Source organism: Leucoraja erinacea, chromosome 9 (genome assembly GCF_028641065.1).
Source record: "Leucoraja erinacea ecotype New England chromosome 9, Leri_hhj_1, whole genome shotgun sequence".
In the NCBI taxonomy this organism is placed as follows: Eukaryota; Metazoa; Chordata; class Chondrichthyes; order Rajiformes; family Rajidae; genus Leucoraja; species Leucoraja erinaceus.
The window spans coordinates 24013878-24032083 of NC_073385.1; the positions used below are offsets into that span (position 1 = coordinate 24013878).

Genomic DNA, 18206 nt, shown 5'->3' on the forward strand with positions numbered 1-18206 from the left:
AAGATATGTGGGACGAAAGTTTACAACAAATACATCAATGTTCATTAAATGCCAGACATACTTTAATACAATTCCAGGTCTTACATAGACTACACTACTCTAAAATAAAACTAAATAGAATCTTCCCACAAATCTCTCCTATTTGTGATAAATGTCTACATCTAGAGGCTAATTTAACACATACGTTTGCAAACTGTATAAAACTTAAACATTTCTGGACTGATATTTTTGAAATAACTTCAGAAGTTATTAATACAAAACTGGACCCAGACACAAAATTAATAATACTTGGAATATCAGAACAAAGTTTAACACTCACAACAAACCAAAGAAATTTCCTCGACTACAGTATAATAATCGGGAAAAAATTAATATTAAAGTTTTGGAAAGGCCCTACAACCCCCACAATTAAAATGTGGATTACGGAAATGTCGGAGACCCTATACTTAGAAAGAATTAGACTCGTCTTAATGGACAAAGAAGATCTTTTCGATAAAATCTGGGCTCCATTCATTAACTATCTGAAGGGATAGATTGGCACAGCACGAGGACCCAACTGAAACTTGAACTCGGGATCAGATGAAAAGCTATACTTTCTACGAACCTATCTCCATTGACGTATTACAGGTAACCCATTCCACCTCTTCCGTTTTTCTGGGTTTTTTATTTGGAACTTTCTACCCTCTCTTTCTCTCTCTTTCTATAAAAAATAAAAACACTAGAAGCAGAAGTCATTGATAATTGAAAATTTTAATAATGTATGACTGATGTATATGAAAAGTCTTTTTACTATAATATGTAACTATACTTTATAATATGTCTACTTCTAATAAAAATATTTTTAAAAAAAATTAAAAAAAAAATATTCTGGAGTAACTCGGCAGATCGGGCAGCATCTGCGGAGAACATGGACAGGTGACTGTCAGATCCTCACCTGAATCCGAAATGTAATAAACATGCTTCAGGGACACTGAACATAAACGCTTTGTTTTATTTGCCTAACATTACTTTACATCCTGGCAACATGTGTCCTCTGACCTTTCTGACTGCTCGTAACGCTTGATACATTTAAATATGACGTCAATTACCATGACATCCCTCCCTTATCAAACAAAAAGGATATCTGCATCACCATACTGTAAACTGAACATTCCAACATCATTTAGGATATGTCATTCGCTACATCGATAACATTTCATTTTCATATGTTAATACATCTCATAGTCCTTGTATCTCTTGGATGATCTCTGTCATTTTGGTCTGACCACTACCTCCATCTTCTTCCAATCTTTGCGTTCTGCTTGGTCAATTCTCACCCTCTTCTCTAGAGGTTGGTTCTGCTGTTCCACTATCCCCTCCTCGTCACCAACGTCGGATCCTCGCATGGATCTGAATGTAATAAACACTGAACATAAACGCTTTGTTTTATTCATCCGCCATTCCTTTACATCCTGGCAACATGTGTCCTCTGACCTTTCTGATCCATAATAACATGTGGTACATTTAAATATGACATCAGTTACCATGACCATGACATTTAGAAACAAGAACTTTCTTTGTGTATTAACTAGCATCTGCAGTTTTTTGTTTCTACATCTCCAACAGTGAATGCTGTGCTGACTCTCTCTGTTTAATTCCTACCTTTCCAAGATTAAAATAAAACTGGCCCTCAGAATTTTTCCACTAGTCACCCTGACACTGACTTTGTACTCTCTACCTAATTTTTATCTGACTTATTTCAGCTGCCCCTCTTCAATAAAGGTACTAAATTTGCTGCCTTCCAGCAAATCACTAATGGCTTGCGCTGAAACAAGGAACTGCAGATGCTGGTTTACACAAAAGGACACCAAGTGCTGGAGTAGCTCAGCGGGTCAGGTAGCATCTCTAGAGAATATGGATAGGTGACATTTTGGGTTGGGTGTTACATAGAGTTATTACATTCATGTATATGGCAACAGTAAAAAAAAAAGCAGTGTTTGTACATTGAAAAGAAATTGAGAAAAAGGCAACAGAAATTGACTTTGAATTAAAAAATTTCAATTCCTATTGGCCAGACATTTACTTTAGTTAAGATCTCTGGGTAGAAGGAATGGGTGACGTTTCGGGTGGAGACCCTTCTTAAGAATGAAAGTCAGGGGACAGGGAGACATAGAGATAAGGAAGGGTAAGGTGTGAAAACGAGACATCAAAAGAGATGATGTTCAAGGACAAGGACAATCTAGAATAGATTGTTCCAGGTGCGACAAAGGGTCACTTGTATCTCCTCCAACCTCATCTACTGCATTCGCTGCTCTAGATGTCAGCTGATTTACATAGACGAGACTAAGCGGAGGTTGGGCGATCGTTTCGCCGAACACCTCCGCCCAGTCCGCAATAACCTACCTGAACTCCCGGTGGCTCAGCACTTCAACTCCCCCTCCCATTCCCAATCCGACCTCTCTGTCCTGGGTCTCCTCCATTGCCAGAGTGAGCAACACCGGAAATTGGAGGAACAGCACCTCATATTCCGCCTGGGTTGCTTGCGTCCGGATGGCATGAACATTGAATTCTCCCAATTTTGCTAGCCCTTGCTGTCTCCTCCCCTTCCTTAACCCTCGAGCTGTCACCTCCCATACCCCCGCCCTCGGGCTCCTCCTCCTCCCTTTTTCCTTCCTTCTCCCCCCCACTCCCCATCAGTCTGAAGAAGGGTTTTGGCCCGAAATGTCACCTATTTCCTTCGCTCCTTAGATGCTGCTGCACCCGCTGAGTTTCTCCAGCATTTTTGTGTACCTTTAGAATAGATCATAGTTAGTTAGGAGGTGACGCAGAGATAAAATTTAATCAGAGCGACAGTCAGACTGGTCAGAGAACTAGGAAGAGATGGAAAGCAAGGGTTACTTGGTTAAATGTCATTGAAGCAGAATGAATATTCTCTAAATTCAAGTATCCCTTGCTTTCCCTCTCTCTTCATCCCTCCCCCTTCCTAGTTCTCTGACCAGTCTGTCTCCCTGATTAAATTTATCTCTGTATGCTTCGTTGCACCTCCTAACAGAAACTAATAATGATCTATTCTACATTTTCCTTGTGCCATCACCTTTGATGTCTCATTTTCACACTTTGCCCTGCCTTATCTCTGTGTCTCCCCTGATTCTCAGTCTGAAGAAGGGTCTCGAGCCGAAACATCACCTACTCCTTCTATCAGACATGCTGCCAGTCCCGATGAGCTACTCCAGCATTTTGTGTCCCTCTGGTGTAAACCAGCATCTGCAGTTCCTTCCTATCCAATTACTTTAGTCACCTATCATAAGCCCTTGTTCACAATTCCTGGTGTAAGTCAGCAATATTGACTGATGTAAAAGTATGGTTTTGTATTTAAAACAGTAGTAGATTACTTTCTTGTTATCACAATGCAAATAGCCGAAAGACATCAAAAGGCACAACGCCCAAATGATAGACAATAGACAATAGGTGCAGGAGTAGGCCATTCAACTCTTCGAGCCAGCACCGCCATTCAATGTGATCATGGCTGATCATCCCCAATCAGTACCCCGTTCCTGCCTTCTCCCCATATCCCCTGACTCTGCTATTTTTAAGAGCCCTATCTAGCTCTCTCTTGAAAGCATCCAGAGAACCTGCCTCCAATGCCCTCTGAGGCAGAGAATTCCACAGACTCACCACTCTCTCTGAGAAAAAGTGTTTCCTCGTCTCCGTTCTAAATGGCTTACTCCTTATTCTTAAACTGTGGCCCCTGGTTTTGGACTCCCCCAACACTGGGAACATGTTTCCTGCCTCTAGTGTGTCCAAACCCTTAACAATCTTATATGTTTCAATGAGATACCCTCTCATCCTTCTAAACTCAAGAGTGTACTCCAGATGAGATTTTAATAAAAGCTTGAAAGAATGTGCTGAATAGGACAAATAACAAAATCTGATCCATAAGATCAACTGTGTTCAATGAGGGCACACAACGTTGTAATTCCAAATTAATCTTCTGGTAAATTAAACTTCTTAACACTGAATCATCTGGTATTGTGACCATGAAGGTGACATTGGCGACTGAGTTGTCAGAAATTTTATTTACTGGTTGGAATTAGATAAAGCCAACTGTACTATCTGTCAGGATTGCTGAGCCAAGATAGCAAAACACCTCAACAGAATTGGAAATGACCAAGGTTTCCATTGAGTACACATTTATTATTGTGAGAATGGGATTGGTGATTTGTTAGCAGGTTAGTTTAGTTTAGAGATACAGCATGGAAACAGGCCCTTCGATCCACATTGATCAGCAATCACCCATTCACACTAGTTCTATGTTATCCCATTTTCTCAGGGTATTTACAGAGGCCAATTAACTACAAACCCTCACATCTTTGGGATGTTGGAGGAAACTGGAGCATCCGGAGGTCCCTGTGATTACATGGGTTTTCTCCAAGTGCTTCGGTTTCCTCTCAAACTCCAAAGACGTACAGGTTTGTAGGTTAATTGGCTTGTATAAATTATACATTGTCCCTATTATGTAGGATAGTGCTGATGTACTGGGTGATCGCTGGTCAGCATGGACTTGGTGGGCCAAAGGGCATGTTTCCAAGCTGTATCTCTAAAGTTAAAATTAACAAACACAAAATTATGTTTCTGAACATCACCTAGCTAATTTGAAATCTGGAAATAGGGGGGTGGAATAATAATGAAGCAAACAGGGCATGTGAATGTAGCTGACAAATTATGCTGACAAAGTCAGAACACTCAGTAATTCCAGTGCTTCTCAAACCCAATGCAATATTGATGTACGATCAATAAGTGCAGAAAGACATGTATTCAAACAGCACCTTTCACAATTTTTATTTTTGTCATGCACTCACGGTTGTAATGTAAGAAATAAAACAGCCATTTATAGTTCAGCAGTTTCCACAAACAACCATAAACTCAAAGAATATATAATTTGAGACAAAAAGAAAAAGTGCTGGAAAGGCTCAGCAGGTCAGGCAGCATCTGTGGCAGCCTGAATCCTTTCCACAGATGCTATTTGACGTGCCAATGTGGGTCGCAAGGCCTCTTCCTGTGCTGTACTGCTCCATGTTCTATGTATTGAGTACGCTAGAAGGCAGTGGAATGTGAGGAATTTATTGCATTTAAACAAAGATCAATGAATTTCTGTAAATGAAAGGATTCAAGGGATGTAGAGGTAGGGCAGGAAAAAGGAGTTTGAGGTAGAATATCAGCCATGATCTGGTTAAATGCCAGAGTCGGCTTGATGGGCTAAATGGTCTACTTCTGCACCAGTTGCTTATGTTCTAACACCACAGCTTAAAATAAAATGAACAACTGTCTGTATTGTATTCCTGTCCACACTGACAGAAATACGGAAACAAGGTACTGCCAATGCTGGTTAACGCACGAAAAGAACACAACGTTCTGGAGTAACGCAGCAAGTGTTACTCCAGCACTCCTGAGTTACTCCAGCATGTTTGGTCCTTCTGATAGAAGTACATTTGTGTAATCAAAGCATTGCTGATTGCGACACATCAGATTTTTTTACCCCCCATTGATTTCTAATTTGAAAAAGTAATTTTAGCTTTTTGATTCCAATTTGATGCAGGCCAGATTCAAACAACCAAAAATCTAAATCAAGGTCACTATTTTTAAAGTTGATTGGGCTTATTTTTGTGTTGATGTGAACTTTAAATGTTTAATTGGCCACCCATGACCAGTAATGATTTAAAAGGATATGGGCCAAATAGAGGCAGGTGAGACTAGAACACATGGGGCATCTTGGTTGGTGTGGGCAAGTTTGGCCAAGGGGCAAGTTTGTGCCATTTCACTTTATGACTATGATTCTATGACTCCCTACCTCTAATGTTTCTGGCTGTGCTGATGATGAATCCAGTGCAACTGGAATTCAGTGCGTTACAACTGTAACGGGTTTCCTCAGGTGATGGAGGTTGGAGACAGCTAATGAGAAACTTGATCATCATTATTCGATTTAGAAAGAAGCAGCGAAAAGTTGAGTAACGTGCACTGAGCTCTGTTTAATTCATTTCTGCAGGTGGAAACATATCTATTCATTATCGAGAATGGTATAAACCACTGGTGTGGTTCTGGATCTTGGTGGGCCTGGCTTACTTTGCTGCTGTCCTCAGCATGATTGGAGACTGGCTACGTGCAATTTCCAAGAAAACAAAGGAGGAGGTAAGATGCTATTTTTACTCCTTAAACATCAACCCACTAAATAATTTGTAGGAGTTTGGGGGATGTCGTGGAATAGATTAACATTGTATCCCTGGTGTTGTAGCCCAAATGTGGTACAGGTTCTGTTTCATCAGGAGAAATGCCAAGATAGGCAGGCCCATCATTGTAAACCGCTTTAACTTTAATCGTCATGAGCTGGAGATTCTCAGCAGTCGGGGGAAATGCTGCATTTCTTCAAGGAAGCTTTGTGGACATTCCACAATCTGTTCTTCTCTCTGGCTAGTCAGATGACGGGTATCAGGACAGGTTGTCCGTGTTGGGGTTCTAATGTCAAGAAAGAGAACGATTTAGCTGGGTCATAGAAAGTTAGATATTTCCCTGGAAAAGGACATTGAACATTGGTTTGCTTATTCTTCATTGAATTTGAGGCATTTTACAGAAATAGCTGAATGGTATTTGCTGTAGTTAGGCCAGCTGAAAGGAATGTACAAGAGGGCAGGTATATGAGTACATGATCACATTGCCTGGTATATGAGTACAGTAGTTCACACAGAGAGGGACTTTGGATAGTCTGAAAACAGAGAGGCAGCATCTGTGGAAAGAGAGAAAACAGGTCAGGCAGCATCTGTGGAAAGAGAGAAAAAGTTAACATTTCAGATGGTAGAACCTGGCCTATGTTTCTGTTTCCACTGTCGCTGCCTGACCTGCTGAGTGGATCCAGCATTTTCTATTTCTGTTTTTCAACATGAATTTATATATTTATTTTTGACTTATTCTAAATACTGGTAGTTCAGATTTTGGGTAAGAAATGTATGATATGTTCTCAGATAGGACAATGTGTGGGTTTACACAGTAAAAACAAATCTGTTCAGTGGTATGCGTATCGTCCATTAGAAAATCTTCCAGATAGTTAAAGACTTACCAGTGTCCCTTAACAGTATGCCATGTCCTGGCCCCTCCTTGCTTCAATCTATTTCTGTGGCCGTGTGATCATCAGCCTTTTAATGAGCGACCTTATTCAAGTAACACTCCGCATTTTCCCCCAAAGTAGCGTATTCTAAAACTAGCAGGCATAGTTTTGAGATGTGGGGGAGAAATTTAAGAAGGACTTCAGAACCAACGTTTTCACTCTGTGGGTGGTCCATATCTGGGACGAGCTGCCAGAAGAAACTGCAGAAGCAGTTACAATTATGACTCTCAAAAGACATTTGGAAAGATGCATGGCTAGGAAGGATTTAGAGGGGTATGGGCCTAATGCAGCCAAATGGGACTAGCCCAGAATGTCAATTTGGATGGCAAGAACAGTTGGGCTGAAGAGCCTGTTTTCTATAACAACGATTGTGTTCAGAAATATTCATAATATAGAAATATATAGAGAGTGGATAAAAGCTTAATGGATGATTTCATGATACTAGACATTGACTGTATAAATTATTTGAATAGCTAAAACCAGGTATCCTTTCCAGTCACGTATTAGTTGATTTGTGGAAACTGATTATCTACAGATCAAATTGTCCCAAGCTGGATACTTGGGAAAATGACACCCATAATGCCCTCCACCTGCTCTGGCTTCCAAGGAATAAGCAAATAGTTATCCATGATAAAACATACTAACAGTCATTTGTATTAGATGCTTATATAATTTTTATGTGATCTGCCATTACAGAACCACTGGCACTTTTACAGCTAGCTGAGGTGTGTTCCTATTTGTTGTATTTATTTACAAAGCATTTCACAACACAATTCAGTTAAGTGGAGGTAGTAAAGTTCAATTTTATTTGACTTAATGAAAGAGGTGAGTTGTGTCTATAAACATGGCTCTTGGGTATTGATGGATAAACTTACTGTTGCTGAGGAAGATCTTGAACCCGTACTAAACTTGTAAAACACAGAGATTAAAGTTTGGCAGTTTTATCATAAAGGCAGAAGTATGCAAGAAGTCAAATGTCATTGTAGTTAAATGCTTAATGCCAAGAATAATAAATCTACAGCAAATTTTCAACTTGTTTTTATCTGAATCTTTACTTTTATTCAGATTTAAATCACTATTTGTGTAGGCAAGGTGCATTGGGCAAAGATTCATGAAAATTATGAATGAAAAATAGAATTTGTTGCCTTTATTGATCACAAGATTCAATACAGGAAGCATCTGAATTGACGTACTTGTCATCACTAAGGCTCCACAACTCCAGCAGAGTGTTGTGAATTCAGGTTTAATACTAGGTTACAAACTCAGTGAAAGAAATCTAAAGGTTCCACAAACATTAATGAGCACTATTTTCCATAACAGTTCAGAAACAACCTATTTCACAATTCACCTGCCTCACTAGATCCCACAGGTAAGGCAGGTGCATTAAAGTCTTCACTCTAAGGGATGCACTAGACTGAAATGAAGACAGGGTGTCTCTGAGTAGTACCTGGGGAGCTGACACAGCAATGAGGAATTTTCTTTAAAAAGCATTAATTGGCTTGCACCATTGTTATTTGTGTTTGAATCCCAAAGATAATTTTTGAAATATCGAAGTTCAGTGTCAGAGGAATCAAAGATAATTTTTAATTAAAAAATAAATCCATATCATACTGGCCTACGCTTTCCTGTTTGTGCCCAATCCAGTACTCATTATAGACACAAAGCGTTGGAGTAAATCAGCGGGTCGGGCAACATCTCTGGAGAAAAAGGATGGGTGACGTTTTGGGTTGGGATCCTTCTTCAGACTGAAAGTAGGAGGTGGGGAGGGGGGAAGTGAAGAGCTGGTCTTTTTACACCTCCAGCTCTTCATTTTCCCCACCCCCCCCACCCCACTATTTTCAGTCTGAAGAAGGATCCCGACCTGAAACATCACCCATTCTCCAGAGATGCTGCCTGATCCGCTGAGTTAATCATAGAAACATAGGAACATAGATATTAGGTGCAGGAGTAGGCCATTCGGCCCTTCGAGCCTGCACCGCCATTCAATATGATCATAGCTGATCATCCAACTCAGTATCCCGTACCTGCCTTCTCTCCATACCCCCTGAACCCTTTAGCCACAAGGGCCACATCTAACTCCCTCTTAAATATAGCCAATGAACTGGCCTCAACTACCCTCTGTGGCAGAGAGTTCCAGAGATTCACCACTCTCTGTGTGAAAAAAGTTCTTCTCATCTCGGTTTTAAAGGATTTCCCCCTTATCCTTAAGCTGTGACCCCTTGTCCTGGACTTCCCTAACGTCGGGAACAATCTTCCTGCATCTAGCCTGTCCAACCCCTTAAGAATTTTGTAAGTTTCTATAAGATCCCCTCTCAATCTTCTAAATTCTAGAGAGTATAAACCAAGTCTATCCAGTCTTTCTTCATAAGACAGTCCTGACATCCCAGGAATCAGTCTGGTGAACCGTCTCTGCACTCCCTCTATGGCAATAATGTCCTTTCTCAGATTTGGAGACCAAAACTGTACGCAATACTCCAGGTGTGGTCTCACCAAGAGTTTGTGTCCATCTTCGGTAAAAAACAGCATCTGCAGTTACTTGTTTCCCCAATGGTCATTATCCATGTTCCCCATTACCCTACACCAAACTGGTTCAGATCTGGAACACTAATGTCACCAACCTAGGGCTGAACAGTGTGGATCTGAGCAGAGGCAGAGCCACAAATGCCAGCATGGGACATTTGTGCCAGACTCGAAACAGAAAGATCTTTAGAAATGAGCAGTAGAGTGCGATAATTCAATTTAGCTTTCAAAAGAAGCTGGCACAAATATAATAGTCAGAATGGTACCTTTTAGATTTCTAGGAAACTGGCAATGTCCAGTATCACCTCAAGCAAAGGTTGTCACATCAGACAGAACATATGGCTTTCAATACAACACGGGCGTTTTCTTTATTTTTTCCCTTTTTAAGCTATGGACATTACTGACAAAGCCATCAATTACTGTTCATCCATAATTGCCTTTGAGAAGGTAATGGTGGGTTAACTACATGAACCACTTGAGTCATTGTGGTAAAGATATTCCCACAGAACTGTTCACTATGGAATTCCAGGATTTAGAGGAAGTGACAGTAAAGGAATGGTGATATATTCCCTAGTCCAGATGGCATGCAGCTTGGAGGGAAACGTAAAGATGGTGGTCTTCATATACACCCATTGCTTTTGTCTTTCTTTGTGGTGCATTTGTGAAAGGTGCCTTTCCAGTGGTTTGGGCAAGTTACAATTCATTTGTAGATGGCATATCCTGATGCATTGGTGATGGAGGAAATGAATGCTTAGGATGGCAACCAAGCAGGCAATTTTGTCCTGGGTGGTGTCGAGCTACTTGAGTGTTGTTGTTGCTTCCCTCATCCAGGCAAGTGGAACGTATTCCATCATGCTCCAGAGTTTTGCCTTCTAGATAGTGGAAAGGATTTGAAGCTTCAACCTAGATTACTTGCTCCAACCTTTCACATTTGACTACAACTGACAACCTCTATGGCAGCATGCTAATATTAATCAAGGCTAGCATTGCACCTGCACTCGGTGTTACGGTAAGGGTTGCAGCCAGAGCGCTCTGGAGATCTTAGTGTAATCTTTACATTAATTATTGTTAATATTTCCCAGTCTTAGAATGCTTTCTAATTTGGTGACAAGTGCAATGAATGGATTTGGTAGTTAATGTTCCCAGTTAACATCTATAGATGTGTAGGAAGGAACTGCAGATGCTGGTTTACACCCAAGATAGAGACAAAATGCTGGAATAACTCTGGGTCAGGTGGTATCTCTGGAGATAAGGAATAGGTAATGTTTCGGGTTGAGTCCCTTCTTCAGACACTGTCTATCATCTATAGTTGTTGTGGTTTAAGCTGTAGAACATCCGTATCTTTTTCAGTCTTTCCTTCCTTCTGGAATCTTTTAAAAACTTTGCTCTGGTATTTCATCGTCAGATTTTGATTTGCATTCATAGAGTCATGGGGTCACGCAGTTCATAAACAGGAACTTCTGCTGATCATATCTAATATTTTGCCCATCAACACATCTCAATTAACTACATCAGGTCCCTATCCTTCTATGCCTTGATTATTTAATAGTCTGATAATGCTGAATAGTGATTGTATCTGATTCCACCACTACCTCAGGCAGCATGTTCCAGATATCAACAACTCTTTGGGTAAACAAACTTACCCCTGAGATCACTTGAAAATTCCTTCCTATCGCGTTTAGCCCATGCCCTCTTCTTTTTAATTCCCTTACCATGGGAAAATGATTTTGACCATCTGTCTTATAAAAGCCTCTCATAATCTTATATTTCTCTTTCAGGTCATGCTTCAACCTCCTTTGCTTCGTAGTAAATGAGCCTAGTCTATCCAATCTCTCTCCATACCTAAAGTCCTCCAATCCATAGTGAATCTTGTCTGCACTCACTCCATCTCATCCTCTTTATGGTTTAACAATCAGAACTGCACACAGTAGTCCAAGTACAACTTAATCCGTGCTTTATAAAGTTATAACTTCCCACTCTTAGATTCTTGTCCTGACCTATGAAGACAAGTATGACCTATCCTTTCTGCACCATTCAATTTACCTGTAGTGCCACTTTCAGGAAAATATAGGCGTGAACCTCAAGGTTTCTCTCAACAAAAATGAAACAAGCTGCCAGAGAAACTCGGTGGGTGAGCAAAGGGATAGTCAACATTTTGGGTCAAGATCCTGCACCAGTCCTGATGCAGGATCTGATCCCAAAATATATCAACCATCTCTTTGCCTCCATAGATGCTGACTGACCCACTGAATTCCCCCCGCAGTTTGTTTTTTTGCTGCACATCCCAGCATCTGCAGTCTCTTGTGTACCCTCTCTCTCATCAACATTCCTTAAATGTTGTGCCGTTTGCTGGATATGTCTTACCACTGTTTGCATTCCCAAAATGCACCATCTTACACTTGCCAGAATTAATTCCATTTTCAAATGCTCAGTTAAATTTTCCATCTGATCTTTGTCCTGCTGTTGCCTCAGACAACCTTATTCACTTGCCAAAGTACTTCCAATTTATATGTCATCTGCTAACTTACTTATCATACATTCTCATCCAAGTCATTCATATATCACAGAAAAACATGATCCAAAGCTAGTCCCTACAATACACCATTGGTCACAGACTTCCAAGCAGAAAAATATCCCCACCATTACATAGAAACATAGAAATTAGGTGCAGGAGTAGGCCATTCAGCCCATTCAATATGATCATGGCTGATCATCCAACTCAGTATCCCGTACCTGCCTTCTCCCCATACCCTCTGATCCCCTTAGCCACAAGGGCCACATCTAACTCCCTCTTAAATATAGCCAATGAACTGGCCTCGACTACCCTCTGTGGCAGAGAGTTCCAGAGATTCACCACTCTCTGTGTGAAAAAAGTTCTTCTCATCTCGGTTTTAAAGGATTTCCCCCTTATCCTTAAGCTGTGACCCCATGTCCTGGACTTACCTTCTGTCTCCTATTACCAAGCCAATTTGGATCCAAATCACCAGGTTTACTTGGAAGTCCTGTGTTCTAACTTTCTGGACTGGCCTACTATGCAGGACCTTGTTGAATGCTTCGTTAAAGTCCATGTAGATAACATCTGCAAACTGAACTTTTATCAGCCTCCTTCATTGCTCCTCGAAACTCAATCAAATTATTGAGAGGAAATTTCCTCAACCCAAAACTAAGCTTTCTGTCCCATATCATATCCTATCTTTCCAAATATATCCGTTAGAATTTCCCTACCAATCACATAATGCTCACTGGCCTTTGGTTGCTGGCATATCCTTTGCTGCTCTTCTTAACCAAAGGAACAATGATTCTGGGGGAAATAAAATTCTGGGCACGAAGGGAACCTTTCGTACTGCTGAAAATTTGTGGTGTTGCAGATATAACTTAAGCAAAGATGCCTTCACAGAGCTTTTCACTGTGCCTTGGTACACGTGACAATTATAAACCTAAACCTTTGTTTAGCACCATTGTTATTCTTGTATGTACTGTATTACTTTGCAATATTGATGAATTTTGTGCAGTAATAAATACCGATTTGTGTGTGGTTACAGGTTGGTGAAATGAAGGCTCATGCTGCTGAATGGAAAGCAAATGTGACAGCAGAGTTCAGGGAGACACGGAGACGACTAAGTGTGGAGATACACGACAAACTTCAGAGAGCAGCAACCATCCGAAACATGGAGCGAAGGCGGCTTGGTTTGGACCAGCGAGCACATTCCCTGGACATGCTCTCCCCTGAGAAGCGGTTAGCATTTGCAGGTCCGGAGACCGGCCAATTCAAAGCATCATCTCAGGAAAGTATAAATGGCAATGCTAACAATCTACAGCAGAAAGAAACAAGGCAATATGACAAGCACATGCAGGGAGCGTCAGAGGACAACATCATCAATAAATTTGGATCTTCGTCGAGAGGAATCAAGAGATACAAAAATAAAGAACTTAAAAAAGAAATACCAGAGGATGTTAGAAAAATATATGAAACATTTGGGAATTGTGCTCTGGACCAAGAGAAAAAGGATCTTGAAAAAGAGAAAGAAAATAGCCCAGTTGCCCCAGCTATAACTAGTTATGTTCAACACGCAGAAATAGAGGATGATGGTATACCCAATGAAACTAAAAATCCAGAAAATAGGAACTTACTTGAAAAAAAGATTTAAAGTGGTACGGAGAACAATGTAAGAAGTTTGAAGATTTTTAAAATTCCTGACATGTGCCTTATCATTTTCAAAATGTGAGAAGATTATGTTACACATGCATGGTCCACACAACCTGTGGACAGATTTATTGTGCCACTGTGATATAAGGGTTTGACTACCAAATATCAACCATCAGCTGAATTAACCCATTGAAACTTTGTGGATGTGTTTTGCGATGGACAATACAAACTTGTGAAATTTTTAAGAGGACCTCGAGCCCATTACCAATGCAGTATACCTTAGGAAAGAAGTGAATGCCTCTGTACGTTGTTATCGGAGGTCCCACTTGATCTCTGTATATGTTTACTACTGAGAGGATTCACCTTTGGAATATTTATTTCTTTAATTTATTAGAACGGTTCTACAATTTTTAACTAAACATCAGTTTGTGCAAACATCTTGGGCATCTGCTTGGCGTGTGCTGTTTGACCCTTTGAAGATGTTACATTTGTGATAACGGTAAGACTTCTGCAGCAGACCAACACAGCAAAGTTTCATTGTTACAATATCCTTGTGTAATTGCTAAAGACTAAGCACTCAACAAAAAAGTCTGCATGTTATATCTTTGTAATTTAATATGCAATATCTAAGACTGATCTTGACAAATGTTAATTTCTCAGAGCTCTCTTGCCCTGCTGTTACAAAGTTTTCTATATTACTGTAGGTCTACGATATGGTGTTGGGAATAATATTACACAGAGTAATAATTCAGAGAAAGCATGTTGATTATATTGATCTATGGTAATTCTCTTGTCTGTGATTCTTCTGCAATTGATGCAATTCATTGGTATTGGTTCTTGAAAATTAATATCAATAAAATGAAGACCGAGCCTGATAAAGTTAAGCAGGTATTTTTAAATCACTGTTTTACTTATTTTTTCCTTTTCTTTTGTATGAAGGCTACACCCTTGATCCAGCCTTCTATCATGGAGGCTGGTAAAACAGGTTAGACATCCTGAAGCTGCTTTGAGTGCAGCTGCTGCAGTTCACAAAGATCAAAAGGATAATCTTCCAGGGTCAGATATTTCTTCTCTGTAGAACTCTGATCTATGGTTGATTAGGAACAGACAGGTAAATTCACAGGATACTTAATATATTTATGTCAGAAATGGTCCAGTCTGAAATCTGCAACCTCAGGAATTTACAAGTGGTTTAAAGATGCAGAAGACAACAACTTTGGAAATGCATGCACCTTGATCTGCAATCTGGTTTAAATTGGGATTCCTAATCACACCAAATTCCAAAGGGTCTTAGCAATTAAACCCTCAATTAAATCTGGAAACTTTCCTAATTGGGCTGCTATGTTTGCTATTTATTCCCTTTCACCCTGTCCCTGACATTTCACTGCACATCTCGTGTATGTATGTGACGAATAAACTTGACTTGACACCTCGCCCTGTCTGCCACCACCTGCAATCTAGTGGATCCTATATGGCCCTCATCAATAGGATCCTATGTCTCAAGCTCCGGGTTATCCGCTATCACTTTTAATGCAAATATCCCTGAGGTTCTGTACTGACTCAACATTGGATCAATACTAAGAGCTGGCCTTTGGAAATTTATAACTGAGGGGCATCTGGTTGATTTTGTCACAGATCCAACAGACTCGCAGATAAAGTTACGCAAGGCATCTGTTGACGTAGTCAACAAATTTGGAGAGCAAATTGTGGCCATGCATTTAAGCAAAAACAAAATCTCAGAATAGTATATTTTAAACAGTTTTGGAGTGATGTAAACAAACAGTAAATGAAAGTGCAGATGCTGGCTATCAGAATCAAAACTGAAACATGCTGGAGACACAGACGATCAGGCAGCATTGAGAAAAAGAAAACCTAGTTAATATTTCAGATCAAAAACCAGATTGGATGAATGTAAGATTATTTACAACTGGTTCATTGAAAATCCAATTTTCATATTTTTTATATTTCTTTCTTTCTGTAAAGTTGTATAATTTTTGAACTAAAGAATTAATAATTTTCAACTGTTTTCTTTCTGTGATTATTTTTTTGCCAGCATTGATGACTGTGTTCCATCCAATTTCATTTCCTGAAGTTGAAAAGTAAATAATATTCTAACCTGTTTAAATTTCAAATTTAACTTGCAACTTGAACTCCTCAGGAGAGTAACATTTGTGTTGGTATTGTATCATTGTGTGATATCACTTCAACACTATAGTGCAATGCAATGCTGCTGAGCTATAAATAAACCCCAGGAAATTACAGCTCGCACAAGAATTTCCAATGGTGATTTGTCACTTTACATTTAATATTTTTAATTATTTTCCAAAATGGGAGATTGGCACACGTAATATGTTTCTGACAAAGAGAAGATGAATGATCACTTAAAGAGTATGACAGTATTTTGAATTAAATGATTAAGCACAAAGGTACTATTAATCACAAAGCTATTTGTCTTTGTTGTCTACAAAACTGGGTTGATTTCTGTGCACGTGTACAATGGCAAATGTTTATCTTTCTCAAATTATTCTCTTATCTTTTCTCAAGTGAAATTCAAACTAATCTTGTACACAAAGTTCCCCTGCTCCCCCAATGAGCACAATCCTACAATCCCTTGCTCCCACAATCCTTCAGCAACATAACCCTCTAAAAGCCTACTCATCCATGAATTAAATCACTTCACTATTAGATGCCATGAACCAAGGCTCAGAAATCTCTTCAGCCTTTCTGTCTCTCTATCCGTGATCCCATGCTTTGACCAAATGTTTAGCTAGCTGTCCTAATATGATTTGCTTCAACACTGTCATTGTTAGATAACCCTCCCTCAAATTGCAGAGGGCTCCTTTTTAGTTTATTGTCACATGTGCCAAGGTACAGTGAAAAGCTTTTCTTCATGTTGCGTACTATCCAGTCAGTGGAAAGACTATACATGATTACATTCAAGCCATCCGTAATATAGAGTTAAAGGATAAAGGGAATAACATTTTGTGCCAGATAAAATCCAGTAAAGTCTGATTAAAGACATTCCGAGGTCTCCAATGAGGTAGATGGTAGCTCAGGGTGGCTCTGTTGCTTGATAACAGCTGGGGAGAAACTGTTCCTGAATGTGGAGGTGAGCGTTTTCACACTTCTGTCTCTCTTGCCGGATGGGGGAGGGGAAATGAGGGCACGTGCGTGGTTAGACTTGACAATGATTATGCTGATGGCCTTGCCGAGGCAACTTGGTATAGATGGGGTCAATGGAAAGAAGGTTGTTTTGTGTGATGGTTTGGGCTGCATTCACAATTCTCTGCAATTTATTGTGGTCTTAGATGGAGCTGATCCAAAATCATGCAGTGATTCATTGTGATAAAATGCTTTCTACGGTGCATCTGTAGAAATTGGTGAGAGTTGTTTGGGACATGCCGAACTTCCTAAGCAATGTCAGCACCAGAAGACAAGAAAATAGAACCAGGTCAGGGCCACTTGGCCTCATAAACCATTGAACATCATCGCCTTTTCTGTGCCAATTCCACATTTAATTCAATTCACTTTCAAAAAATTATATGCCTTTTTAAATATCGACAATGATTTGGTTTAGAGATACAGCGTGGAAACAGGAACTTTAGCCCACCAAGTCCGTGCTGTCCAGCGATCCCATACGTTGGCACTATCCTAAACATTAGAGGCAATTTACAATTTTTACTGAAGCCAATCAACCTACAAACCTGTACGTCTGAAGTGTGGGAAGAACCCGGAGCAGCCTGGGTAAACCCATGCGGTCATGGGAAGAACGTACAATCTCCGTACAGACTGCAGTCAGGATTGAACCCGGGTCTCTGGCACTATAAGGCAGCGACTCTACCGCTGCGCATCCATATCGTACTTCAAATGGTCTAGCCATTTGAAGCACGATAAAAGAAGTTCGTAATTTACACTAGAATTTTTTGTCAGCAATTTGTCACTGGCAATATCATGAATTTAATCTCTGGCAATACAGACTCACTGAAAAATACCAAAGTTTAAATAGATGGATTCATTAAAAATATTACAGATGTTTAAATATGTATTTAATATATGTACCTTAATCGTATCTGGATGTTACATTCTTTAGCACCCTGTGCAATATTTAATGAATGTTTTTGTGTTCCAAGGCATGCTGTTTGTGAAAACTTATTAAAGCGATAGGTTGCTCAATGAGCTTGAAGATATAGAGCGAACTGATGAACCTGACAAATGAAGGCATTTGGGTTGAAGGCGTTGCTTTGTCAGTGGCATTACATTTTGGGGCAAATTTATTTTTATTGCATTTGTTCATCATTGGTCTTAAAAAAGATAAAATAGAGCCATCAATTATGTCATCAACTATGGTATCATGATTTTGGAGTGGATTGAATTTAATTCATAATAATATCAGTGTGTAAGAGA

The 18206-nt window shown here is 39.8% G+C and overlaps 1 protein-coding gene across 5 annotated transcripts in view; it reads left to right on the forward strand.

The window, feature by feature from the left end:
* Positions 1 to 15823, forward strand: part of LOC129700135 (potassium channel subfamily K member 10-like) — a 35227-nt gene extending 19404 nt beyond the window's left edge. For all 5 annotated transcript variants that reach the window (XM_055640356.1, XM_055640360.1, XM_055640355.1 and 2 more), the window contains 2 exons: positions 6023 to 6165; positions 13198 to 15823. In XM_055640356.1, the coding sequence (XP_055496331.1) occupies positions 6023 to 6165; positions 13198 to 13803 (749 nt within the window). In that variant the 3' untranslated portion in view covers positions 13804 to 15823. The remainder of the gene's footprint in view (positions 1 to 6022; positions 6166 to 13197) is intronic.
* Positions 15824 to 18206: the final 2383 nt, after the last annotated feature.